At 36.9% G+C, this 23,917-nt stretch overlaps 1 protein-coding gene across 2 annotated transcripts; it reads left to right on the forward strand.

Moving 5' to 3' along the window:
* Nucleotides 1–1,137: 1,137 nt before the first annotated feature.
* Nucleotides 1,138–20,000, forward strand: SH3BP2 (SH3 domain binding protein 2). Of its 2 annotated transcripts, none has more exons than XM_075148599.1 (13): nt 1,138–1,355; nt 6,164–6,303; nt 7,384–7,486; nt 10,241–10,358; nt 10,956–11,026; nt 11,429–11,517; nt 13,476–13,541; nt 14,123–14,711; nt 15,807–15,915; nt 16,233–16,288; nt 16,728–16,809; nt 17,071–17,130; nt 17,591–20,000. In XM_075148599.1, the coding sequence occupies exons 1-13, from the start codon at nt 1,246–1,248 to the stop codon at nt 17,726–17,728; spliced, it is 1,731 nt and encodes a 576-aa protein (XP_075004700.1). In that variant the 5' UTR covers nt 1,138–1,245; the 3' UTR covers nt 17,729–20,000. The 2 variants fall into 2 exon arrangements, with proteins under 2 accessions (XP_075004700.1, XP_075004701.1); XM_075148600.1 differs by having other exon boundaries at nt 15,810–15,915.
* Nucleotides 20,001–23,917: the final 3,917 nt, after the last annotated feature.

Consider the following 23,917-nt stretch of genomic DNA (forward strand, 5'->3'; position numbering starts at 1 on the left):
TTAAGCCACTGAGACAACTGGGTATTGATTCTTACTAAATAGCATTGGGGTTTTGTGTTGATATGCTGATCCTTTTAGCTAACAACAGGTGTGTGATATTTATGGTTTGCTTCCCCTTCCTAAATAGCCTGGCTATGGAAGGAGTGCAAATGGGTGCCCTATGGTGAAGACTGAGAATTGCTTTTCTAGCCGATACAGCCATGGCCAGTATCTGAAATGTTATTGTCTTCTGTGCTTTGACTGTTGGGTGGTTTACAAAAAGAAAAGACATTATATGGAAACTTCTTCCTTTGATTTTGGAGTACAGATTCATGTCCATTTCCCTAAAAATATGTGAAGTAAGCTTTACTTGGCATACTCATGTATGTAGGTTTTGTCCATCATTCTGAAACTTGCTAGTTGTTTTTGTCTTATTTGAACTTTCTAGCCCGGGGTCTCGGTTAATTCCAAAGTTAGTGAAACACTTGAATCCTTTTAAGAGCTCCAGATGAAAATAAGTGTAAAACAATGGCATTTATTCATCATCAGTTGGCGATACTTGTCCTGTAGAATTGATGCCCTTGCGTTGTGAGCCTCTTGGATTCAAATTTTATTGTCTTTTGTAGTTTGTGTAGCATCAGACATACAGGCAAGACTTGCTCTAAAGCATGTATATGCTGCATAATCTTTCAAAATGGCTATTTTTAATTTCTTCTGTTGAAGAGGGAAGGACAAGCTCCAGCTACAGGAGATAAAAGAGAGGTGAAATACTTATCATAGTTCTGTGGTGCAGTGCCAGTACCTGAAGCACAGGCTCTTCAGGAGCACAGGCAGCATTTCTGAGCTGTGCCTCTGCTGGTGTGAGAGCCTGAGTACACTGTAAGAAAAAAGGACTACTTCCTTTTTCTCCCAAGGGAAAGAAGTTGTTGAAAGGTGAGTCGGAAGCAAGCGAGCACTGGAAAATCCCCTCTGCTTTCTGGCTCGCCATCTGACAGAGTTTTGAGGTATGCAGGGTTTGATTTTATAACCTCTCTGGGAAGTTGGGAAATCTGACAAAGATAGTGCTGCCCACTAACACTGGGGGAAACAGGAAGTAACAAAGGAAACAAGTCATTGCCTAGGCGTCCCTTTTGGCCGCAGTGCAGATGCACAAGCAGTTGGGGCAGGGTTTCTTTTCCTTTTGTGTGTTGAGCATACAGCAGCTATCGCAGTCACTTTCAACCTTATAATACACAAATCGGGGAGAACTGCAGAGATGTTCCTGTCATGCCTGAGAGGGGTCATAAGTTATTAATGGCATTGTCATCACAAAGGAAACAATCATTCGGTGAAACCGTCAGCAGAAAAACTATGTGTCGATCGGGCACCGTCACCAGGTTAGTGCATATTTGTGGCTTGTATTTCTGTCATCTTTTCTCTTTTAAGTAGAGAGCAGACTAAAATTAAGATTGTTTCTGGGGTAAAATACTTGTAACTTATGCAGAAAATTCAAGGGTAAAGAATTGAAGGGGGAAGAGATGAGGTGACTGTTGGTTGAAAATGTTTGCCGGAAAAGAAAAGCAAGTTGAAGCAAGTTAAACTGAGTAAACTTACTTACAAGAGTGTATCTCAGTTGGGCTTACTTCTCTGTTCCCTTTGTCCTGTAAGATTTATTTGACTTTACAGTGTTTGTACTGTGCTATTAATCCTTTTGAGAGACTGTTGTGAAATGGGCTGTTAGAAGTATTAAGAAATGGAATGTGTAACCAAAAAATTAAGAAAGATATGGAAAAGTATTTCAGAAATACTGGAGAATGTTTACTAAATGGAAAAGAGACCCGAAAATTTTGCAGAAAGAAGTTTTAAGAACAGATAAATGGTAATGTTTAGATGGTTGAATCGGAGAATTAGTTTTTGTTTGGAATTGCTGAGAGCACATTGGGAAAGCTTTTATTTTACAGTTTTGCTGTATGTAATGCTGCCTCATTTTTGGTTAAGCCTTTTGTAGAGACTGAAACTTCAGTCTCCCTCTGCATTATATGAGGAATGAATTAGTTTCTCCAAGTTATACGTTATATGTGTACTGTTATATGTAAGTTGTATATTCAGAAGGAAACCTGCTTTGCTAGGTTTTACTTTCAAAATAGAATTTAAGGACTAGAAGTTACGAGATATTATGGAGTTTAAAAAGTTCTCAGACATAATTGGCACAGAAATACTTGTTACAAATTTAGATCAGGTTTACTTTTTGTACTGCAACTTTGGAGGATGTTTTTTATTTGTTTTCAACATGACCAAACTGGGTTCCAGAACAGACCATAAATATTGTTATAACAAGTGACAATTTTTAATACAACTTTTGGCAGCTGTAGTTTCAGAGATGAGGGTAGTGTGTTTTTACGCCTATATACTGCAAGATGTGGAGATGATCGCATCTGCCATATGTTCTGCTGAAGTTAAGCAGGAACTGAGGACTCGTGGCTCTTCCAGGATGCGATCCTTAGTTGAATCAGCTAGTATTCGCTTTAATTGAGCTGAACGCCAATAGCTCTTAAGGCCAAAGGGTTCTTCTATAATGTAATCCAGATTTTTAACGTGGCAGAATTTTATTTTTACTCGTGGAGGGACTTTTAGCCTGTAAAATTATGCCCTAGTCTCCAGTCTAGCTATTCTATATAGGGGATAGGTTAAAATTACTTCACAGATGTATACATTTGCATACTATACAATAACAGAAGTCTACTCTTGATTTGGAGTTTGAGCTTGGTAACAATATTGTTACGATTCAGAAGAAACTTCTGCATCCGACTTGCATTATCTAGGTTACACGATGAAGTGTGTAATTTCACATTTTTTCATGCTGTTGTGACTTTCATGGTACTTTATCACAATGAGCTGTTTTTTATTTTAGTGTTTGAGAAAAGTATACTCATGTGATAGACTTGGACTGACTTTATTGATACATTAACAATGCACTGCAAATTGGTTTGGTTTTTAGTCTGGCAGACAAGTTTGTATATATGAAGTAATTACGATAGTAATTGTATAAGCTCTGTATCACGCTCGAGAGTGCTAACTGCACTGTTCTGTCTTTCCAAAAGCACTGTTGAATGATGAAGCAAATCCTATAAACTGCTGTTCCACCATTTCTCCTTACTACACTCTAAGGCCTGTCTCCCTCACAGGCATAGAATTATCATGGGGATCATCTGAGAAACAAAGCGATGCAAGGCCTTTATCTGTCTGCTGCCATTTCTTCTGGATCAGAGGGTTCAATTCAGTGCTGCTTCAGTGGGGGAGAAGGTTGATTCAATAACCACTTGTAAGGGGTTTGGGGGCTTGATGGAAAACTTAATTTAAAAATATGCATCTAGACCCTTGGTCAGTGGGAAGAATAAAACGTGTAGCTATTACTAGGAGCTTGCACAAAACAACGCATGAGTAATGTCACCTTCTGTTTGTAACAGAGGACCGACGTCAGAAAGAGAGCATCACTTGGCTCTGATTGCACTTAGTGGGCCCTTTCTGTGAACTTCATTGTCAGCTCCATGGAAGAGTCTCTGCTTATGCACCTGGGTTGAAAATGTGTAGTGGGGTCTTTGGCAAGAATGTGACTGCATAAGAAACAACTTGGAAATACCTTTCTGTTCTTAATGATCACGGAGCTAACAGGCTCTACAGTGACTTCAGTGCTTGCTATTAGTCTGTTCTTCATGTAATGGATTAAAAAAATTATAAGAGCAATATCAAGGATGGAAGGAACGATTTCAGTGAGCTAAAGGCAACCATATTGTAGATGCTAAGACCAGAAAAATCTTCTAAGAGCATCCATTTTTCCTTCCCCTCACCCCTACAATAAAGATCTTGCGGTTACATTGTTTTGACAGCTTTCTCCCAGCAGCTTGATGCAAAATAGCATCTAGATTGTAGGATTGTTTTGTACTGTCAGGAAAAGAAGAAAATCTTCTTGGGATTAGATTCAAAGTACTTAAATGGATTTTAGAAGCCTAACTCAAACGTTTCAATTCAGAATACCGAAGTCCTCCCTATGTATCTGCAATGTGTCTGCAAATGAAAGTGCTTCAGGAGCCTACAGATGTGATAGGGAGTGCTATAAGCCACAATGAGATTCAGAAAATAGGCAGCCGCTAAATCTATTGAAAAGCCCGGTATATTAGGTGGGCTCTTTAGCTCATATAATGTGTACTTAGTTCTGTAGAGTTCAGCCATATCTCCTTTTATTCACTTAGCTGGGATGGGGAAGTCCTGAGGTTTGGTCTCTACTCTCAGGACTGTTTTATAGTGAGTAGTCAAAAGTAAGAAACGATCGTGAATAGAGGAAGCAGAACCTGATACTCTGCCATCCTTCCCCCTTGGTTAAATCCTGTAGTCATCACACTGTAGAACTGGATTTCCCCCCCCTCCCCCCCCCCCCGCTTGCTTCTCTGCTTCCATGGTTTTTTTTTTTTCCTTTTTTTTTTCTGTCTGCCTGATATTCAGGCTTTTCAGGTAGAGGAGAAAGTGCCCCATCCAGGCACGCTTTAGTGAGTAGTCTAACTAGTCTATTCCCGCACAGAAGGCCAACGTGACCTAGTGAAATATTTCTGTTTTCTGTATTGGCGGGATACCCTTTGTCCCCAGTGTCTGTCATTGGCTTCCTAGAAATCTCAGCTTACTGGTTATTTTGGATAACCTCCCTGAGACATTTAACTCTGCCTCTTCTGTTATGTTTTCAACCTAAGTGCATAACACTGAAACAGTTTCACACCAAAGGCTAGGTGTTTAAGTCCTTTCTCATTCTGTTCTTTGTAGTAAAAGCACACAGGATTTGATGACCCATGATGAACTTGAAACTGTTGGATGGCATTGAGATTAATGTTAGAGTTAAATGAAGAAAACTGAGATCAGAGTATATTTGTCTGAATAAAAAGGCTCCATTTTTACCTAATAATTTTTCTGAATGTAACTAGAAACAAACTGAAATAACTTAATCATAAATTAATTTCTAATGTTTGAATGTTGATGTGCCTGTTCTTTTAAGAAAAATTTAGCCTAGGACTTGCCTTTGCATTCCTCATTTCAAGGAAATTACTCTTAGCAGTACTGCAGTGTGGTTTGGTGTCAGCAGCCAGCTGTTTAATGCTCTCCATTTCCCTCACTTCGACTTTTACGCAAGATGTGGAGAAATAGTTTGAAGGAATTTATTTTTTTTTTTTTGGGGGGGGGTAACTTTTGTTACTATTTTTTTAATTCTTAAAAGCTTAAAGTATCTGTGTGTAGCCCCTTCTTGGGCCTGTTAACACATTGCTGCTGTTAGAAATTTCCAGTTAGTTTGCCTCTTACCAGCAAAGGTCTCTAACCCTACACCTGAGGATAACAGACCATTTTATGTCTAGGTCAAACTTCCCATTCAGTTCATGCATGATTTCTTTTCTGTATTACACAATAGGATTTTTAGCCTCGTTCTGTTAACAGTTGAAGAAAGAAAGGTCTCATAGTGATATATCAGACAGAAAAAACTACTACTAAGAAACTAATTTTCTTGGTAACCTGTTTAGGATGATAACAGAGTGGTAACTGCAAAGGTGCTTGGTGGAGCGTGGCATTAATAATTGATATATAAATTAAATGGCAGTCTGCAGCAATCTGTGATAAATTTCATTTGCACAGGATGCTGTCACATATGACATCCAGTATGAGATTATATAATAATGCTTTCATTCAGAATAAAACATGTAAATATAAGGAGTAAGTAGTATTGGATACTGCAGTTACTAAAATATGACTGTTGATTCCCTCATTGTACAGAAAATTATATTGTATATACATGTGTGGCATAGAACTTTGGAGAAGAAACTGATTTTCTTTCTAGTCCCTGCCTGATTAAGTCTCAGGGTGTTATCTGAGGCATTTATAAAATATAAATACTTCAATAACATTTACTAAGCACTCTTCCATTGTTTCAACAAATGTCAATCACTTTTGAGAGCGGTATAAAAATAAATCGGGACTTTTTGCACCATGGGTTTTTATACATTACAAACTTCCTGGAATCTATGAACACGCGTCTGTGCTACATACTTGGCTGCTGAACCATGTTAGTTGTTTGGAAAACTTGTTTAAGGAAACAAGCTTTGTTTCTTGGTATTCATTTCTTAAAATAAAATCTAAGTTCTAAACTGTTTTTAATTATTCTACATTGCAGAACGATGGCCTCGCAGGAGCAGGTCTGGCCAGTCCCAATGAAGGCAATTGGAGCACAAAACCTTTTGACAATGCCTGGAGGAGTGACCAAATCAGGGTATCTTCATAAAAAAGGAGGCACCCAGTTGCAGATCTTGAAGTGTAAGTTGAATGACGTATTAACTAAATTAAATGTTTTAAATGCTTGCCTTTGGGGCCATTAACATATTTCATGTTAGCAGACTATTTAATGAAGGTGTTCTTCCACTTACTTTGTCTGTAATGGATTACAATTTTACTGGAATATATGTATGAAAGACCCATATTGAAAGAATTTCCTTTAATTGTTTTGGAACTGTAAATCTTAGATGATAAATGTTGTGGTTGATTTTTTTTTTACTTGGTTAAATCTCTTGTCTAGTCCTTCACAAGTAAAATTTTAAAGACAGAAACAGATTCCCGGGATATGTACCAATTTCAAATATTCTTTTCTAAAAGAAATTAGTACTCAGCTTTTTTTCCAGTTGGTTATTCTGTACTGGAAAAATATCCCCATCTCCTACTGCTGTTGTGAAATGGAAATTTTCTGACTGCCAACATTAGGCTGTACTTAAAAACAGTAATTGCTTCTGGAATCAGAATCTATTTACATGGAGAAAACTTAAGATTTTGGGTTTATTTATGCGCTATTCATTTGCTATCCCTGTTTACAACTAAACTGTACTTATATAGATAAGGACAAAGATTACTGCCTTTGATAAAGGAAGGAATGTTGGCCCCTTTAAAAAAAGAAAATAAAACAACATTTTATTGGCAGCTTTATGTACTTGAGGTGGAAGAAGAGAGGGAGATACCACCATGGTTTTGGGGTAGACATAAATATGTATTTGTAGCCTGTGGCTGCCTTTCTTCCATTTTGTTTTAGGTTGCATTATTACATTAGCTTATTCCTCTAATAAAGGAGCACAGATGGAGGTCAGACCTGCGGTCTCTTAGGCTTCTTTTGAAGTTACCAGATCAGCTGCCTCTCAAATGAGGGAAGCAAATACTACCTTTAGTCCTGAAACTCTGTGAATGGACAGTTTTACCATGTGGCTGGTCATCAACAAGCTGTCACTTAAGTAGTTTGTGCTCTTTTATAAAGATCAATAAGATTACTAAAATCTTAAACAGTTCTATCCAAGTTGAGAGGTACTGCCTTTGGATTTACATTTTGCTCACTTTTTTTCTTTATCTTTTCAGGGCCATTGAGATTTGTGATTATCCACGAGGGATGTATTTACTATTTTAAGAGCAGCACATCTGCATCTCCACAGGGTGCATTTTCTTTGAATGGCTACAACAGGTGAGTGCCAAAGAACTAATTTAACACCCAAGCTCCTTTTACTTAATGCAGGGGGCTATGGTTTTCATTTCCAACGAAGTTAAAGTCAACTACATCTGTTTGGGTTAAGCACTGATCTCAGATTCCAAGAGATGTATTCCTTTCAAATTGTATATATGATGTTTCCTGTGCTTTGCAAGTGTATAGTCTTCATCTTTTGTAATTTAACCAGTAAAGCTGTTAAAATTGCAACGGGTTTACTCTTGTTACTGACTTAATGCAGACTTTGCACATGCAGATACATGTGGATTCTTTCAGACAAACTATCTTTGTTTTCTAGTGATTTCAATGATCATCACAAAAATAGAAAGGAATCAGAAAGTAATATTTATGGAGTTACTGATTCAGTAACACTAATTAGTGTCAAAATTGAATCAACTACAGGAGTGATAAATGAGACAATGCATGTGCAAAATGTCTGACTCATTGCGCTACATGTTATAAATCTTAATATTTGCTTTTTAAGTCGAAGACAAAAATAATAGCTTTCAAGTTAACCAGTACTGTCAGAATCTGACTGAGTGCAGCATATATACAAGGCTTACTAATAGAAGTCCAACCTAACTTTAGGAAATTGCTGTTGTATTTGATGCTAAGAAAGGACTAATGAAAGAGAGAATGTAGAGAAATATCACATTATTGGTCCTAACTACTGCAATTTTATTGTATTTGTAAACACGTGTGTTATTCTTGTACTGCATAATATTCTGAGACTTCTGGAATAAGGAAGTATATGTAGAATGTGAGAGCTTTCTAACTGACCGCAGCAATGGCATATTTTATAGGAATGCACCTGTAAACACTGTAGCTAATTAAAGACTCAAGATTAATTTGTATAAGCAACCTATACTGTAACTTGGCCATTACACTAGTTTCTGTAATCACAGTAATGTAAAAAATACCATGGAATTTGTAAATGCTAGGGACTGTCTCATTGCTTTTTATATATCTGCATTCTAGCAGCCTTGTAGAGACCTTGGTTGGAACTGGGACCAGGTCTCTTGGTTAGTATTATGCACAGACATAAGCATTGTTGAAAAAGAATTTGAAATGAAAGAATTTGTTAGAATTGGTAGTTGCATAAGGTTGTGTGAAAACAAGTCACTCTAAGGCTTCCCTGGACTTTTATTTTGCAGTTTTCATTCAGTAGCCTTTATGTGTTAAGAGTGAGCAGGAGATGAGAAAGTGCTGCGTTCACTAGTGACTCAAAACGTATAGCGATGCCTATTGCTATATCCCTCTCAGCTGTACCATGGTTATTTCCCCCATTAACATCCTTATTAGCCTTACATTAGTGAAATAACTTATAGTTCCATTTGTGGTTTTGGTTTGAACTGAGCAGATGCAGAAGACTACAACCTCCAGCTTAAAAGCAGGGTTGGGGTTCTAAAAAAGATGCAATCTCTAATTCTGAAATAATTTTGCAGTTGACATTGTTCTTAATGGCAGCTTCAGGGTGTTGATTAAATATATTTTTTTCATGGAATAGTTTGGGTTGGAAGGGACCTTTAAAGGTCATCTAGTCCAACCCCCCTGCAATGAGCAGGGACATCTTCAACCAGATCAGGTTGCTCAGAGCCCCGTCCAACCTGACCTTGAATGTTTCCAGGGATGGGGCATCTACCACCTCTCTGGGCAACCTGTTCCAGTGTTTCACCACTCTCATCGTAAAAAATTTCTTCCTTATATCTAGTCTGAATCTACCCTCTTTTAGTTTAAAACCATTAGTCCTTGTCCTATCGCAACAGGCCCTATTAAAAAGTCTGTCCCCATCTTTCTTATAAGCCCCCTTTAAGTATTGAAAGGCCAAAACAATGTTATCTTAATTACGTACCTAACCAAATGTCAAATGTCTCTGATAATCTTTTTTCCTACGTTTACAAACCACCTTCCCTAAATATTAAGGACTTATGGAAATACTGTATTATATGAGGAAATTGGTGAGTTTAAAGGTTTAGGAACAAGCAAGAAAGCCCCAATAATGATTGTAAAAACTTTAATCAGATTTCTCTATGGCTTATGCTGAATAAATCTTGGAAATGTTACTTTTCAATTACTCAGGGTCTTGGGATTTTAGTCTCCTTATTTGTTCCAAAGCCTTATAGCGAGCATTTACAACCAATTTTTGTGTGTGTAAGGAATTTCCTCATTTGAGACTCCTCTGGGGGGGGGGAATAAAAAGAAACAAACATATCTAATGCAGTTTCTGAAAGACGTTGAGTTATGCCTGCTTTAAAACAATAAATTGCAAGAAAGTGTTTATAAAGGAAAAGTGGAAAAATCAAGTTAACTTTTTATATTAGTTCTCAATTATTTTCATGGACAACCTGTGTTTTGATTTCTCCTTTATGCCTTTCTGAAATAAGGATCACAGGCACCTTAAATACTTCTTGCCATGGTGTGAAGCTTGCGAATTAATGCAATTCATTAAAACTATTGAATAGGTGAAAACATCCATTTATAACTCTGGCTGGTGGTTTGACTAGTGCTTTTTCTCCTGTCAGTGCTCCTGCATTGTCCTTTCTACCACTTTAATGAAGAAGTACAACAAACACACATATGGGGATTTTGGTGGCGTTTTCCTGGGCTTGGGGGTTATTTTTGGTAAGGCAAAACTGGCCGGTAAAACTGCTTTCTATCAGAGCTTTATGAATTGCAGAGCAGAATTAACTTTATAGATGAAGGTTTTCATGTATTGGTTGCTTTGTTTCTCAGAGTTATGCGGGCAGCTGAGGAGACAACATCAAGCAATGTGTTTCCTTTCAAGTTAGTTCACATTAGCAAGAAGCACAGGACGTGGTTTTTTTCAGCTTCTTCTGAAGATGAAAGAAAGGTAACTTCTTCTTCTTTTGCAATATAATTTTCCTTGAAGCAGAAAGTGAATCTTGAACTTCCCTAAAATCTAAATGAACTGGACGCGCAGCTGTCGCTGAAATTTGTATACCTAGTTCTTTGAGCTCCTCTGAAAATCATGTCTGAAGTTTTAACTATTAAGTTAGTGTTAGTTTGAGTTGTATTCAGGGAATGGCTATAAGTGACATACTAGATGTCATGGTTTTCTCCATATCGCTCGTTTTATTTTTAGCCAAGGAACAAATATTTCTATGTTAAACCTTTGATAAAGTATGAAAACTGTTCAGTGAAATATCTCACCCATAAACATGCTATGAACAAGTACCTGGCTTTAGAAATAACAGCTTGAAATTTGAAAACTGAAAGTTTAATATTTTAATACGTTCTTATAGCATTTTAGATAGTCAAAACATTTTGACTGATAAGTCCTCTCAATGCATAAAGTCATGGATAAAAACTATTTCAATGTAGGTTCCTTGCACAGTTACTCTGTCCTTACAGAGGACAGATACTGTGCATCTTTGTTTAATGATTTAAAGATGGATGTGTTGAATGTTGTATTTTTATTCTTACTTAGAATTGGATGCTATCCCTGAGGAGGGAAATTGATCACTACCATGAGAAGAAAGAAACAATAACAGAATTCAGGTATCAACCCTTAATCTTTATTTGCTTTTTATCCCTTTTGCACTAGCTCTTGACAATGGTGTTTTAGGCTCTTTACACCTACAAGTAATTTACTGTTAAATAAAAACAGGTGCAGTAAGGCCCAAGAATGAAAGGCCTTCCTAACACATAGTTTAAAGAATACCAAGACAAAAATAAATCTTTTTACTAAGAGAACTTTAAATCTCAGCTTTGTGTAAAACAAATAAAAACTTTAAAATGACAGCAGCAACATATCTGGCTGTTAATTGGGAAATGGGAATAGATTACTTCTGTTTTTCCAGCATTCCTTTCCAGTGCTGCAGTCCTGCTAACAGACATGTTTACTGTCCCAAGACCCATAGCACAGTGATGCAGAAGGTACTCTGTTTTTTTCTTTTGCAGTGACTCTGGTTCTGATGCAGACAGTTTCTATGGCTCAGTAGAACGTCCCATTGATATCAAGTATTCTCATCATTCAGCAGATAATGAAGGTGCCAAATTTAGACACTGATAAATAAGATTTATTTATCTGCTTATTTATTTCTTCTGGATTCTGCAGGAACTATTCCCATAGCTTAAGCAAACTGATCCAATTTGCAACTATAAATTCTTGTTTTTACAATGTGTGTAGTTGTAATTTTAAATCAGAAGCAGATATTCTGTGCCATAAACCATTAGTAAAAATAAATGGTAACTAAAGAAATTCAGATCTTTCAAGGAGGTGTCTGACACCCTAATAACACTATTTAAAATTTTTATTAAGACTGCATGTTGGAGAGTTTGTAGATCTAGCAAAAAGATAAAACTTTTGAGTACGTCCATAGGTCATAGTGTGGAAATACGAAGTGGTCTTTATTATGATAATTGAGTATTATTGACAATAATTGAATATAATTATAATAATAGGATATTAGTCACTTAAAAGTATGTTCTGAAAACATGCAGAGACAATGCAGTAAAACATTGGGGAGCTAGTTACCTCCTATCTCGACTGTAAAATTAATTCACCTGTCCTGCAAAACAAGCAGTCACCCACACTGGGATATTGTTGCATCTGTGTTGTAGTCTGTTTAGCATGAAACAGAATAGATCATCCCTCCAGTTCAGGAAGATCTTAGACATAGGATGGGCCTATGTGAAACACGTAGGATAACATTCTTCGATGACTTTCAAACTGAGTAACTTTTTAAAGTAAGGCTCTGAAAATCTCATTCTTAGCATAACCTTTTTTATTCAAAGTTTGATACCTGTTCCTTGCTGTAGTTGTTGCACAGTAAACAGTTCTGGCTGACTGTGTTTATTTTTTAATTAGAAGCAAGAACATTACAGAAAGCCTGTCAAATAGGCATTCATAGCAGATTTCAGCAACTGATTTCCTAGTCAAGAAACGTGTTAGTAAAATCCAACATGAGAAGCCTTGCCTCAAGGTTCAACATAGTTCCTTTACTAGGCATTTTCCCGTCTGCCCTTTCAGATTTCTAAGGGCAGGGTTGATTGGAGCAAGTACTCTCATTTCCTGAAAGGAAATTCCTTACTATTTTTCCTGACTAGGACAAAAAGGCAGGAGTGAGTCTTTGTAGGAAATCCGGTTCAATTGCTGCAACGCAGAGGAAAACAGACTCATCAGCATTTCATGTAGGATTGTAGTTTAGTACTTCTGTGTTGATGTGAGGGAAGGGTTGGATGCAATACGAATTACGTTAAGAGGCCTAGCAGGAGTTTAAATTAGGAAAATTAGAAGAGCTAACTGATTTTTATCAGATACTCTTATCTTTCTTTTTTTTTTAATGCATTTCTCTGGGGAAATGCTGCATATTGTCCTTGAGGCTCCTATCATAGCCAAAGATGAGAAATTACTGCCTAGAAGTAGCATGTTTTTCATGTCTTGATTATTCTGACTTACAGTTAAAGGCAACATTGAAACCATTTAAGCCATTCGTTGTGGTCATTTTTTTTGTTGCCAGAGCAAGGCAAAAGTATTAATTGTTTTGTAGATCACTAGGCTTGCTTAGGCTTCTGTATTGCAAAATCATCAATGTTTCTGTCTTAGGGTTAGGTTTTGGGGATTTTTTTTTTTCCAACTGGTTTTGCCAGTGCATCCATGTAGCTGTGTCTCTGCAACTGATTTGAATTTTGCTTAGGAAGGCTATAGCACTAGAAAGTGTCACCATAAAGTATGTTTTAACTTGAAAGATGGAAAAAATTTAATGGGCTGTGTAGTTCATCTCCCACTGTTGTAAGCGATGGCTTTCTTAATTGACATCAAAAATTAAGGAAACACCTACTCTAAATAGCAGAGAGGTGGACCAAAATTTTTAATTTTTTTTTCACTTCTTTTTAAAAAAATTTAACTGAAAAATATTTGTTTATTAAAAAGGAATAAATACTCAATACCCTTTCTTGGTTCCAGGAGTACTTATCAGTCTGACATACTGATTTTTATCTGCAGATTATGACCAGGAGGAAGAGGATGAGTCTTACTTGCAGCCAGATACTTCTGACATAGTGAAAGATGGTATGTGATTTCTTTCATTCCCTTCACAAGAGGCCCCATGGAAGGCCACCAATGAAGGCAATACTCATGCAGAATGCCAAATTATTATTTTGGCTTGGTCATATCTTAAGCATTGCAGGTGGTAAAATAATTTAAGTAATGCACTGGTATCTAATCTTGAGAGGTATTTAGGGTCAAAAGTTCCTCGTAACAGCAGTAACAATTTACAGAAAGTGTTACATGCCTTTAAGGGCATGTTTTCTTGCAGGCCTCCTGCCCTTGAAGGACCTGTATCTGGTCATCAGTCTGGAGAAGGGGTAATGCATTTAACATAGTCTCAATTTCTTTATTTTTAGCAAAGGGAAAACTCTTTGCAAAGTCGTCATAAGCCATGCCTGAATAAAAATTGCAGAAGTTTACTACACATAACATTCAGAATTGTGCTGAAAGTTAAATGCTTATCCAGCATTTTGGGTACTATCAGACCAGATGCCAATTAAATATCTTCAATCACATAGAAAATAAATTTGAAAAGTCTCGTTTCCTGACATACTGTACTTCCCCTCAGTGTGTCATGTTTTTTGGATGTTTTCTTTCTGTAGATATGGTCCTGCCCCCAGCCTACCCACCTCCACCAGTTCCTCATGTCAGAAAAGCTGCCTACTCGGAATCAAGGGCAAATTCCTTTGCTGGCAAATCTACTGTGCCGGTACCACCACCGCCTCCTAAAAGAAGCTTACCTGATATCAAACTAGAGGATCTCTTAAACATGAGAGAACCCCAGTTACAGTGCCGAGCTGAACCTAATCTAAAGATTCAGTCCTCAAGCCGGAGACTAAGTGAACAGCTGCCCCCTGTACCCCCTCTACCTCTTTTCAAAAAGCCTGCGTGTGCCAAAGAATCGTGCTCATTGCTTCCAGAGCCTCTGCCTCTAGCTCAAGTTCTTGCTACTCCAGAAGGATGTGAGAAGCTAAAAACCTTAAACCTTTCACCGCGAACTCCTCCTCCTCTACCAAGCAGTAAACCCAAGCTGTCACAGTTTACTGAAAAACCAGTAGAGCCGAAAGTGCCAAAAGAACATGGTAAACCTGGACTGTTTGTGCCACCAGTGCTCCCAAAGCCACCTGTGCCAAGCCACCAGCCCCCTGGAATCAAGCCTAGACCAGAGAAGTCTTCATGTCCCCAGTTACAGTAAGTATGAAAACACAATGCACTATTAAATTTTTCCATTGTGTATTAATTAACTTGTTGACAGGCATGTTTCTCAGATTCACATCAACATTTGTTTCTCTTCCCTGCACCATCCCTCTCTTTCTCACAGTGTTGTGCTTTTTTGCCTCTGTATTTGTTATTTGAAAATTTTGCAATGAGTTTAGCTTCTGAAATAGTTCAGAAAGAAATAGTAGACAAACTAAACTTAAAAAAAATTACACCAAAATTTTGTAGTTCATTTGTTTTCAGGTCCATCTTAAGCACTTAAAGCCATTGATCACAGTGAATAAGAAGCCTTTATGTCAGAACTTCAATGAACCGCAAAAACAATTTTGGGATTTTGTGGAGATAGGAAATGTGTTTCATTTTATATTAAGATCAGCTCTAGTAAGGGATGTGGAACTAGTTATGGTAGTGAGTCAGATGAAAATATTTTTGTCCATTGGATCATTTAGCAGCTCTGAAGAACAAGTAATAAACTGTTTAAAGACAATGCAAGGAAGACACTGATGTACTGGAGTGAGTCCAGTGGAAGGCCACCAAGATGTTTGGGCTGTAGCACGTGATATGTGAGAAAAGGCTGAGAGAACTGGATTCATTTAACCTTTAGGAAGGTTAATGGGAATCACTGCTCTCTACAACTGCTTAATGGATGGGCATGGAGAAGACAGAGCAAGACCTCAGAGATCTGCAGTGATAGGATAAGAGGCAACAGGCAGAAGTCACAACCTGGGAAATTACGGGTAGATATTAGGAAAAACTTTTCACCATGCGGATGGTGAAACACCAGAACAGGTTGCTGTGGAGAGGCTATGGAATCTCCATCCTTGGAGATACTCAAAACTTGACTGGGCATGGCTTCCTGAGCTACCTGATCTAGTTGGACCTGATTTGTGCAGGAGTTTGGACTAAATGATCTGTAGAGGTCCCTTCCAACCTAAATTAATCTGTGATTTGGGGGCTAAACTGAAACTTACTCTTCAGTTCTAGTTTTATTATACCTTCAATGTTTTGTGTATATTTGTTCTGTTTTCCTGAGAAGATGTCCTTCAGTTTTTGTTCTGTTTCTGCTAGGAGATCACCACCAGATGGGCAGAGTTTTAGAAGCTTCTCGTTTGAAAAACCAGCACTACCCTCCAAGCCAAACCAACCTGATGATGATTCTGACGATGACTATGAAAAAGTAAGATCAAGCAGATGATTCATTCTCAAAAGAGTATTTTTCTTGCTTATGTATACTTTTGGGAACGTTTTAAATGCATATTTCAGGAGAAAAAAAACTTTCTGTGACCTTTTTTTTTTTTTTTGAGCTTCGAGGAATGCCTTGATAAATTCTGGATTTTAATATTGGATGTAAAGGAGGAAGAAGCATAAAGTAAAGATTAAATCACCATTAATAATTTCAGATACTGACGGCTGTAGCTTATTTGTGTAACAAGTTGCTAGGATTTGAGTTGTCATTGACTTATATGGTAATTTATTTTCTTCATATTTTTACAGGTTGGGCTGCCTGCTTCAGTATTTCTTAATACCTCTGAATCCTTCGAAGTTGAAAGGTAGAATGTGACTTTAAAATAGTTCCTTAGAAGTCCTACAAAAACCTGCACTGAACAGTAGTCCAAAGATCATTTTGATAGGTACAATTTGTGTTTAAAAACACAATAAAAGTATTTAAATTCCTTCAGTATGGAAATTGCTTTTTACAGGAGGTAGTTCAGTGCTCATGTATCAATTGAAAATGCATACTGCTTGCAAAGTGATTTGGCTGCATCTGGAGAATGTTGTTCTGCCAGGATGCTAGATGGGATAGAAAGCCAGATCTTCTGTGCTGCGTTGCTGGTTCAGATGCTAGAACAGTAAAATTCTTTCAGCTATGATGTATTATGAATTACTACAACCGAAACAGAGATTTGTAATAAGAATTTTAAGAATCTAGGCATTTTACTTATCTGATACAGAAAATGCTAATATGTGTAATTGCTGTGTTATTTTTAGGACATTTAAAGCTAGTAGCCCAAGGGGACAACCGCAAAATGGATTGTATTGTATTAGGAACTCATCTACTAAGCCTGGAAAGGTAACTTGCAGTTGCTGAATCTACCCCTCAAAAACCTTTTTGATTTAGAGATACTGTATCTTATATATGATAAAGTACTTAACAATTTAGATGTGCTTTTTCCTTAAAGCAAGAAAATCTGAGACGATCACAATCATAAGTGATATCATTCAGTGATTTTTTTTTTTTTTTAGGCTGGATTGTAACTAATTCCTTAATAATACATTGACTTAGAAGAGCTTATTAGCATAGACTGAATATGTTTCATTTTTCTTTTCCAAGGTACTGGTTGTATGGGATGAATCTGCAGAAAAAGTGAGAAACTACAGAATCTTTGAAAAGGTTAGTAGCTGCACTATGTGTGCATGTGTATATATGTGCATGTATATATGTATGAATTTCATGTATATATATGTGTGTAAAGTGTGCATGTGTATAGGTATATTGTAACTAACAAGTTAAAGTCTAAACTTCTTCCCATTCCTAAAAGTAAAAATAAGCTGATATACAAATATTTGGTCTAGGATGAGTTTGAGTACTTGGATCTGGGCTTTCTAGTTGCTGTATCGTGCAAAAGACAAACTAGCTCACATCTAAATTTCAGCTCCAGGCAAATCCTAAAGGAAGGAATATTAAATTCCTGAGTTTAATTTGGACTTATTTGTGTAAGTGACTAGTTTGCAAAGCAGTGGCTTGTTTGAAAGAACTTCTTAGTTCTGATGATGATGATTTGGGGTTTTTTTTAAACATGGAGTTGGAAAAATTACTGTCAATGATTACATATGTTTTTGTTCTACAACAGGATTGCAAGTTTTACCTGGATTCAGATATCATGTTTTTGAACATGGGAAGTTTGGTCGAATACTACAGCACTCATGTCTTACCTAGTCATGACAGCCTGATTCTTCTGTGTCCTTATGGTTACTCTAAACCAAGGTGACATGCCTGGCATAATTCACTGATGTTTAGGACAAATGGGTTCCCTACTGCCCTTGAATTAAATGTGGACTCCTGCCACTGTTGGACATCCCATTGTTTGCACACGGAAACTGAGTCTGTTTCAACCATTTATTCTCACCTGAATTGTATACAGACTCCATTTAATGAACTCTTGATAAAACCTTACAATCCAGATCAGTGGATTTTATGGTCTTTTCTTTTAAAAAGATCTGAACTGATTATGCTGTGAAAGCTGTCCATGATACCTACACCTTTTATAAAACTGCTGCTATTACTAATCTCCTTGGAATGTGGAAGATGGACAGGAAGTGGTCTGAATACAACCAATACAGAAAAGGGAAACTTCTGAAAGTATATTGGAATTCACTTGTGACAGGGAATACTAATACTCTGACTTGAAGGTATTAGTCCTTAAGTCAGCACTGGTGCTCAACTGAGAGTTTTTTGTATTACTTGTATAGTTGACGTGTAAATAATGAAGACTTCTGTGGAAATAATTTGGTTTACTGTAGGTAAAGATGATCAGGAAATGTGGCTGTTTTTTTAAGCCACCTTATACATAAATGTAACTTCTGATTACAATGTCTGCAGTAGTCAACATCAGGGTACTATCCAACCGATACGGTTGTGGCATCCCACATATTACTTAATGACGTGCACTTCAGATCGGCGTGGAATAATATTGACTTGGCGTTCATGTGAGCCCCATTACTTAGTTCTGAACTGGAAGGGTAGGTGCCACTAGTATTTTTAATGGGTATGAGAAAAGAGAAAGGACTCCTTAAGATCAAGGGGGAAAGGAGGGAGTCTTTTGAATACCCCAAATTCTGACTAGAGAGCAGTTTACTCTCACATTGCCATCATCAAAGGTTCTTTAAAACAAAACACAAAAAAAACCCCTGAAACCATGAGTGTGATGCTATTATCACTCCATAAATCTTTGTGGTCAGTCTCTTAGGATCAGGTTGTCAGCCCATTGCATTCTGTCCTGTTCTAGTGGAAAACTTATTGCCCTAGTCTTTTTGTAGTTCAACAAGAATTCTTCCATTATTAAAATCGTTACTCAGTTTGTAGTTGCATGCAAAATATAATCTGTTTTTAACATACTATCAGCACTATCAGACTATCAGTGATAGGCATTAGCAGGGTGCTGGTAATATTTGTCCCCTAATATTTTGGGGACAGGTATCCTAAAACCAAGGGCTTGATATTTATGCCAAAATTGCCCTATTCCCAATTTTTAATAAAGAGGAGAAATTTATTTTAATGACCTGTTAAGTAACTTTGTTGATTCAAAAGTACTGTTATAATGGTCTCATATCTCTAATAATGTTTACAAGACTTGTAATAATAATTTTAAAAAAATCCTGTCACTCCTAAACCAGGAGAAGGTATCTAGTTTCTACTGGTCTGAATCTGTATCTATAAACTTCATTTTTTCCGTTACCTTTTCAAAGTTTATACATGTCAGTTTTAATCTTGTTACAGTTAGATGGTCACAACTTCAAAAACATAAACAAAACCATTACAGAATAAGAATTTTCTCTTTATGAAAACACAGAATTTAATCCCTAAGGGATTTTCCTTAATCAAGAGATGTAATATTAGGACCATACATACGAGTCGAGGCAAGAAACTCTGCTTCTGTCTTGTGCAAGAGACACAGACATACACAATATCAGTCTTTTGATCTCTGTTCCCACTGTAATAGGTTTTATGTGCATTAAGTAAGGAATATGCAGTACTTAAATTTCAGATTTTGTTGAATATTGGATATTTTAAGTTTCTAATCCCTTTTATTTTAAATAAGTATCCCTGTGGTTCCTTACCCTGATATGATCCACTCTGCAAGAACGTTCAGCCAACAAAGCACTTAAAAAATATTTTTGGCATATAGAGATATATATATATCAGAGCAAATTCTAGTTTCTTGCAGTATTTACACATGCTGTTTACACAGTAATTTTTTCTCTGTCTGGGAATAATTGACTTCATTGTGTCATGACAGTCATACTTACAGTATGCTATCTTTGGGGCCCTATTCAGATATTTAATTTTTTTTGTAACCATATACTCTTTAAGATTTTTAAACTGTAAAAATACTTATGTAATCCAATACATATAAAACATAACACTGTCTTTACCTATGTAATACAAGATTTGCAAATATGTAAATTTTTGTGTTAATTTCCTTTTTTATATAAATGTATATATTTCTGAAGTGGATAAACTTTCAATGCCAGTTCACCTAATTTTGTGCAGTCGTCTTTAACTTCATGGGGTGTGTGTTGTAATGCCTTTGTTTGCAGTTGTGTTAAGTAGCACCTGATTTTTCTAACTGTGAAGTTAGAAGAATTAGTTTTCACCCCCCTTAAGAAGCAAATCATGTAAGCAACGCTATAAGAAATTTGGCATTCTGGTCATCAGACAGTGTGGCTGGGGGTGGAAGTTACCCATTTTCCATTCACTTCAAAGTTTCCCGAGTGCGGGGTTGAGGACTGAAGCATTCATTTTATCTATGGACACAAAATGCAAGTACGACCACAATAAAAAGAGTATCTCAGAGGAACGGGAATGTTTGAGCAAGAAAGCCCAGTCTCCAGAGGTGTTCTGCAGGAGCTTGTTCGGGAAAAGAGGACCTTCCCATTTCCCAGCCCCTAACAGCCCTTCTGCTCAGAAACGTCAGTGTAACCTGGTAGGTTCACATCTGTAGGTTAGTACAAGTACGGTAGGCTTACAACCTAGGAGGTTTACATCTCTGACATCTTCAGAATTCAAGGTAGGAGGTATAGATAAGGATGTGCTAGGTAATCCCCTCATCCTTCCAGAAACGGGTAGAAGGGTTCCAAACAAATCTGCAATCATTTACACTCTCTCTTCCAAGTCATCTTGCTCCTATATATTGTTCTAGTCCTTTTTTTAATGCAGAATTGGATGAAGTTAAATTTCCGGTGTTTGTAGGGAGGAAAGGCACAACTAGAACATATGGCTCATAGTCTATCTGCTATACCTTACCACTTACTAACCTGACTCTCCTTTTTCCTTCACCACAAATCAGCCTCTTGCATATACAACCTGCTGCAAGCTCCTTAGCTTTAAAATAGTTTGTGGAGAAGTGTAAAAGCAGTATTTGGTATGTCAAAAAAATGCAGTTTGTGAGTTTGGTAATATCCAAGTCAAAATAATTGATACTAGTTTGGAAAAAAGTCTTGCCTCTTCTATCTAAACTTCCAAGAAAAAGTGTTACAAGTGATACTTTGGGGGGGAATTGCTCTTCTAGGGAAAAAAAATAGAGTGGTTGAAAATAAAAGTTTCAACAGGGGACTGTCAATCAATAGGTCGTGTATCATAAAAAGTGATCTCATATCCAGACAATTTTTCTATAGTGAATGTGCTTTGTGTCAGCAGCTTGTCAAGTATTCCCTAGTTCAGAACTTCAGTTTTTACAAGAATGCAAATAAGCAGCGAGAGTATTTGTGGCCTCTGGTGCTTCATGCTTTGGAAAGTTCAAAAGGGCTGTAGAGATTTCTGAAGCGTTAACTCTGATTATTTTGAATTTGGGGACATCTGCTGGTCAGCCCGTTCCACGCAGGGTTCCAAGCAACAGCAACACAGCCGCTAAGCGTGTGCATGGAAGTCATTTGGGTAGAAATCAGTCCTAAGTGGCTTTGGATAGAAGCTAGAGGTTAAAGCTTAACTTCAGATGGAAACTTGATGGGCCAGGTCTTTGAAACTTAAGATGTCTTTTGGGTCATGTTTCTCACTTAAGTAGCTATGTTATTTAGCAAAATTACTTCATCTGAATGTCTTTTAACCTAGATGACAATTAAATTAATTGAATTTTATATTCCTGTGTTTAAATTACTCTTAAAATATACTTTGAGGTAGAAATTACATAATGGACTTCTGAGCACAACCTAAATTATCGACATTATGGAGCATTAAAGAGTTGTTCTGAACACTAAATACTTCACATAGCAGCAAGCAAATCGTATGATGTCGCAATAGTTTCTATCTTACTAAATAGTCAACTGCTTGAAGTCAAGGTTTTCTCTTCTAGCAACGGGAGTGCTTGAAGTGACCATGAGTACAACCTCTTAAATAGAAGAGCTCACAGTTCTTTTACTATAAATACTCAAAGTACCAAAATACCAAATAACAAGTGCTGCTAAAACTTTTGGAGTAGATAGCATTTGAGCTCACTTTAAAACTGGATGAACTGAAGTGATTAAGTTCAGTGGGCTTAGGGTACACAGTAAGTCTTGTAGCATAGCCAGCCCCAAAATCTATTCCTTTGGGACTTCCATTCCTGTATCTTGATTACAGGATGGTCACTACTATCCCTCACCTGTACCGCCTTCCTTACAGCATCTAGTTACCAGGGAAATGGGTAATCCAACCTCTTAGGTTCATGACATGGCCCTAATGAGCATGTAATCTTAGAGATACCGAAGAATCATTTTTAATGTAATTTTACTCACGCATATCTCTACTGGAGTTGGTTTGCACAGAAATGACAGTAATAACAACTGTTTGCAGAATTATATCTCCGGATATATAAAACCAGGGAAAAGCATCTAAGCCTTCTTTGAGTTACCACCTTTTCTGGCTTTTGACAACCACGTCATACCAACTCCTTCTGCGTACAGTCTTGGCACCGCTGGCTCTCGTATTGGGAGGCTGATGTGCACATAACTTCTGACCTCGAAAGCTTTGTGCACCTGTACTGAAGGCCGGTGATGTGAAAGGTCTGCCACAGCAGCACAGAAAAAAGAAGTCTATTCCATGTAAACTTATTAAAGGGTTTTATTACAGGACGAATAAGGAAAGATGTACCAGGTGTGGCCTCACAAGCTGTCTCTTTTAGGCTTCAGTGATTATGTTGTGCTTTAACTTACACTGTGCTAACATTCATGCTTATTTATTTTTCCACGAAAATGCCAGCCACACCCTACCATAGGAGTACTGCTGAAAATGTGCCTTTTTAAAATTAAATGTGATTTAAAGGAATTCAAAATTTGATACTCTAATATTACAAAGCTTCTCCCAAGACTAATTGATTTTCTTCTGCATATAATAATAATAATTAAAAAGTTAAATACTTTCAAATATTTTTCTTATGCTTCTCAGCCCTCCTCATTACTTTGAACTTGCCCTGGTATCTTTTTTTCTTTTTCCTTTCTTTGTTTTACTTTCTTGGGTCTGTTTGTAAGTCCTACCTCTTCAAAAGTTCTAACTTCTGTTAGTGGCACTTTTCCTTCTCCTACTATGAAGGATGAAGATGTCATTAGAGAGCAACTAAAAAAAATCCTCAGCAGCTCTAGTGGAATTAGTATAGAAGCAACTTGTAGAGAACATATATCTAGAAGGCACATGATGCTTAGGAAGTCATAAATGTTGCAATTAAAAGAAAGAATTTTGGAAAAACAAACCCAAACCTCCACAGAGAGTGTTGTAATGTTAAAAGAGAAAGTTGGTTGCTTGATTTCCTTTTGGCTAAAGCAATCATTGCACCTTTGGTTGTGTTTATTGTGTTATTAACCAGCTTGAACCATGAAGCTAAATTTACATTTAAGCTCAATCATGTATAAAAAATTTCCCTACACCCCCCTGAGGATAAAGTTACTATTTTTCAAACTTAAAGCCAAAGTGGCCTCTCAGTTTAATAGATTGTCTGAAGTCTGGAAACATTTAGTCTCTTGCTGTTCCAGCTGCTCTGCTCTTTCCCCACCTGCTGGTTCAATTCTCTTCATTTTTACTTTTTTCAGCTCAGATAAACCTCAGCTATGTTTTTCTTTGGTTGTGAAGGGAGATGAAAGTAGACCAGAATACATTATTTTTTTTTTCCTCCATGTAGTTGTTCCATGTTGTTAGATATATATACATTAAAGATTGTTTCTACATACTGTTTTCAAATCATTGGGAAAGTTCTCCTTCCTTACGTTAATCAGTAAAATTCAAAAAAGCAACTCCCTCCTGAGAAGAATATGATTGCAGCTGGGACAAAAATAAAGTTTCTAATAGTACTTTTGACATAACCTTACCTACACTGACCACTTTAGTAATACTACACGGAAGCCATGAGATATTATTAATGCTGTTATACACAGCTGAAATCAAGATAACCCATTGCATGATTTTTAAAAAGGCATTTAAGTTCAATAATTTA

Source organism: Calonectris borealis, chromosome 4 (assembly GCF_964195595.1).
Source record: "Calonectris borealis chromosome 4, bCalBor7.hap1.2, whole genome shotgun sequence".
NCBI lineage: Eukaryota > Metazoa > Chordata > Aves > Procellariiformes > Procellariidae > Calonectris > Calonectris borealis.

Coding starts and splice junctions, on each gene's coding strand:
- SH3BP2 (XM_075148599.1), top strand. CDS start 1,246: ATGCCTGAGAGGGGTCATAAGTTATTAATGGCATTGTCATCACAAAGG. Junction 15,916..16,232: donor CTGACGATGACTATGAAAAA/GTAAGATCAAGC, acceptor ATATTTTTACAG/GTTGGGCTGCCTGCTTCAGT. Junction 16,810..17,070: donor CATCTACTAAGCCTGGAAAG/GTAACTTGCAGT, acceptor TTCTTTTCCAAG/GTACTGGTTGTATGGGATGA.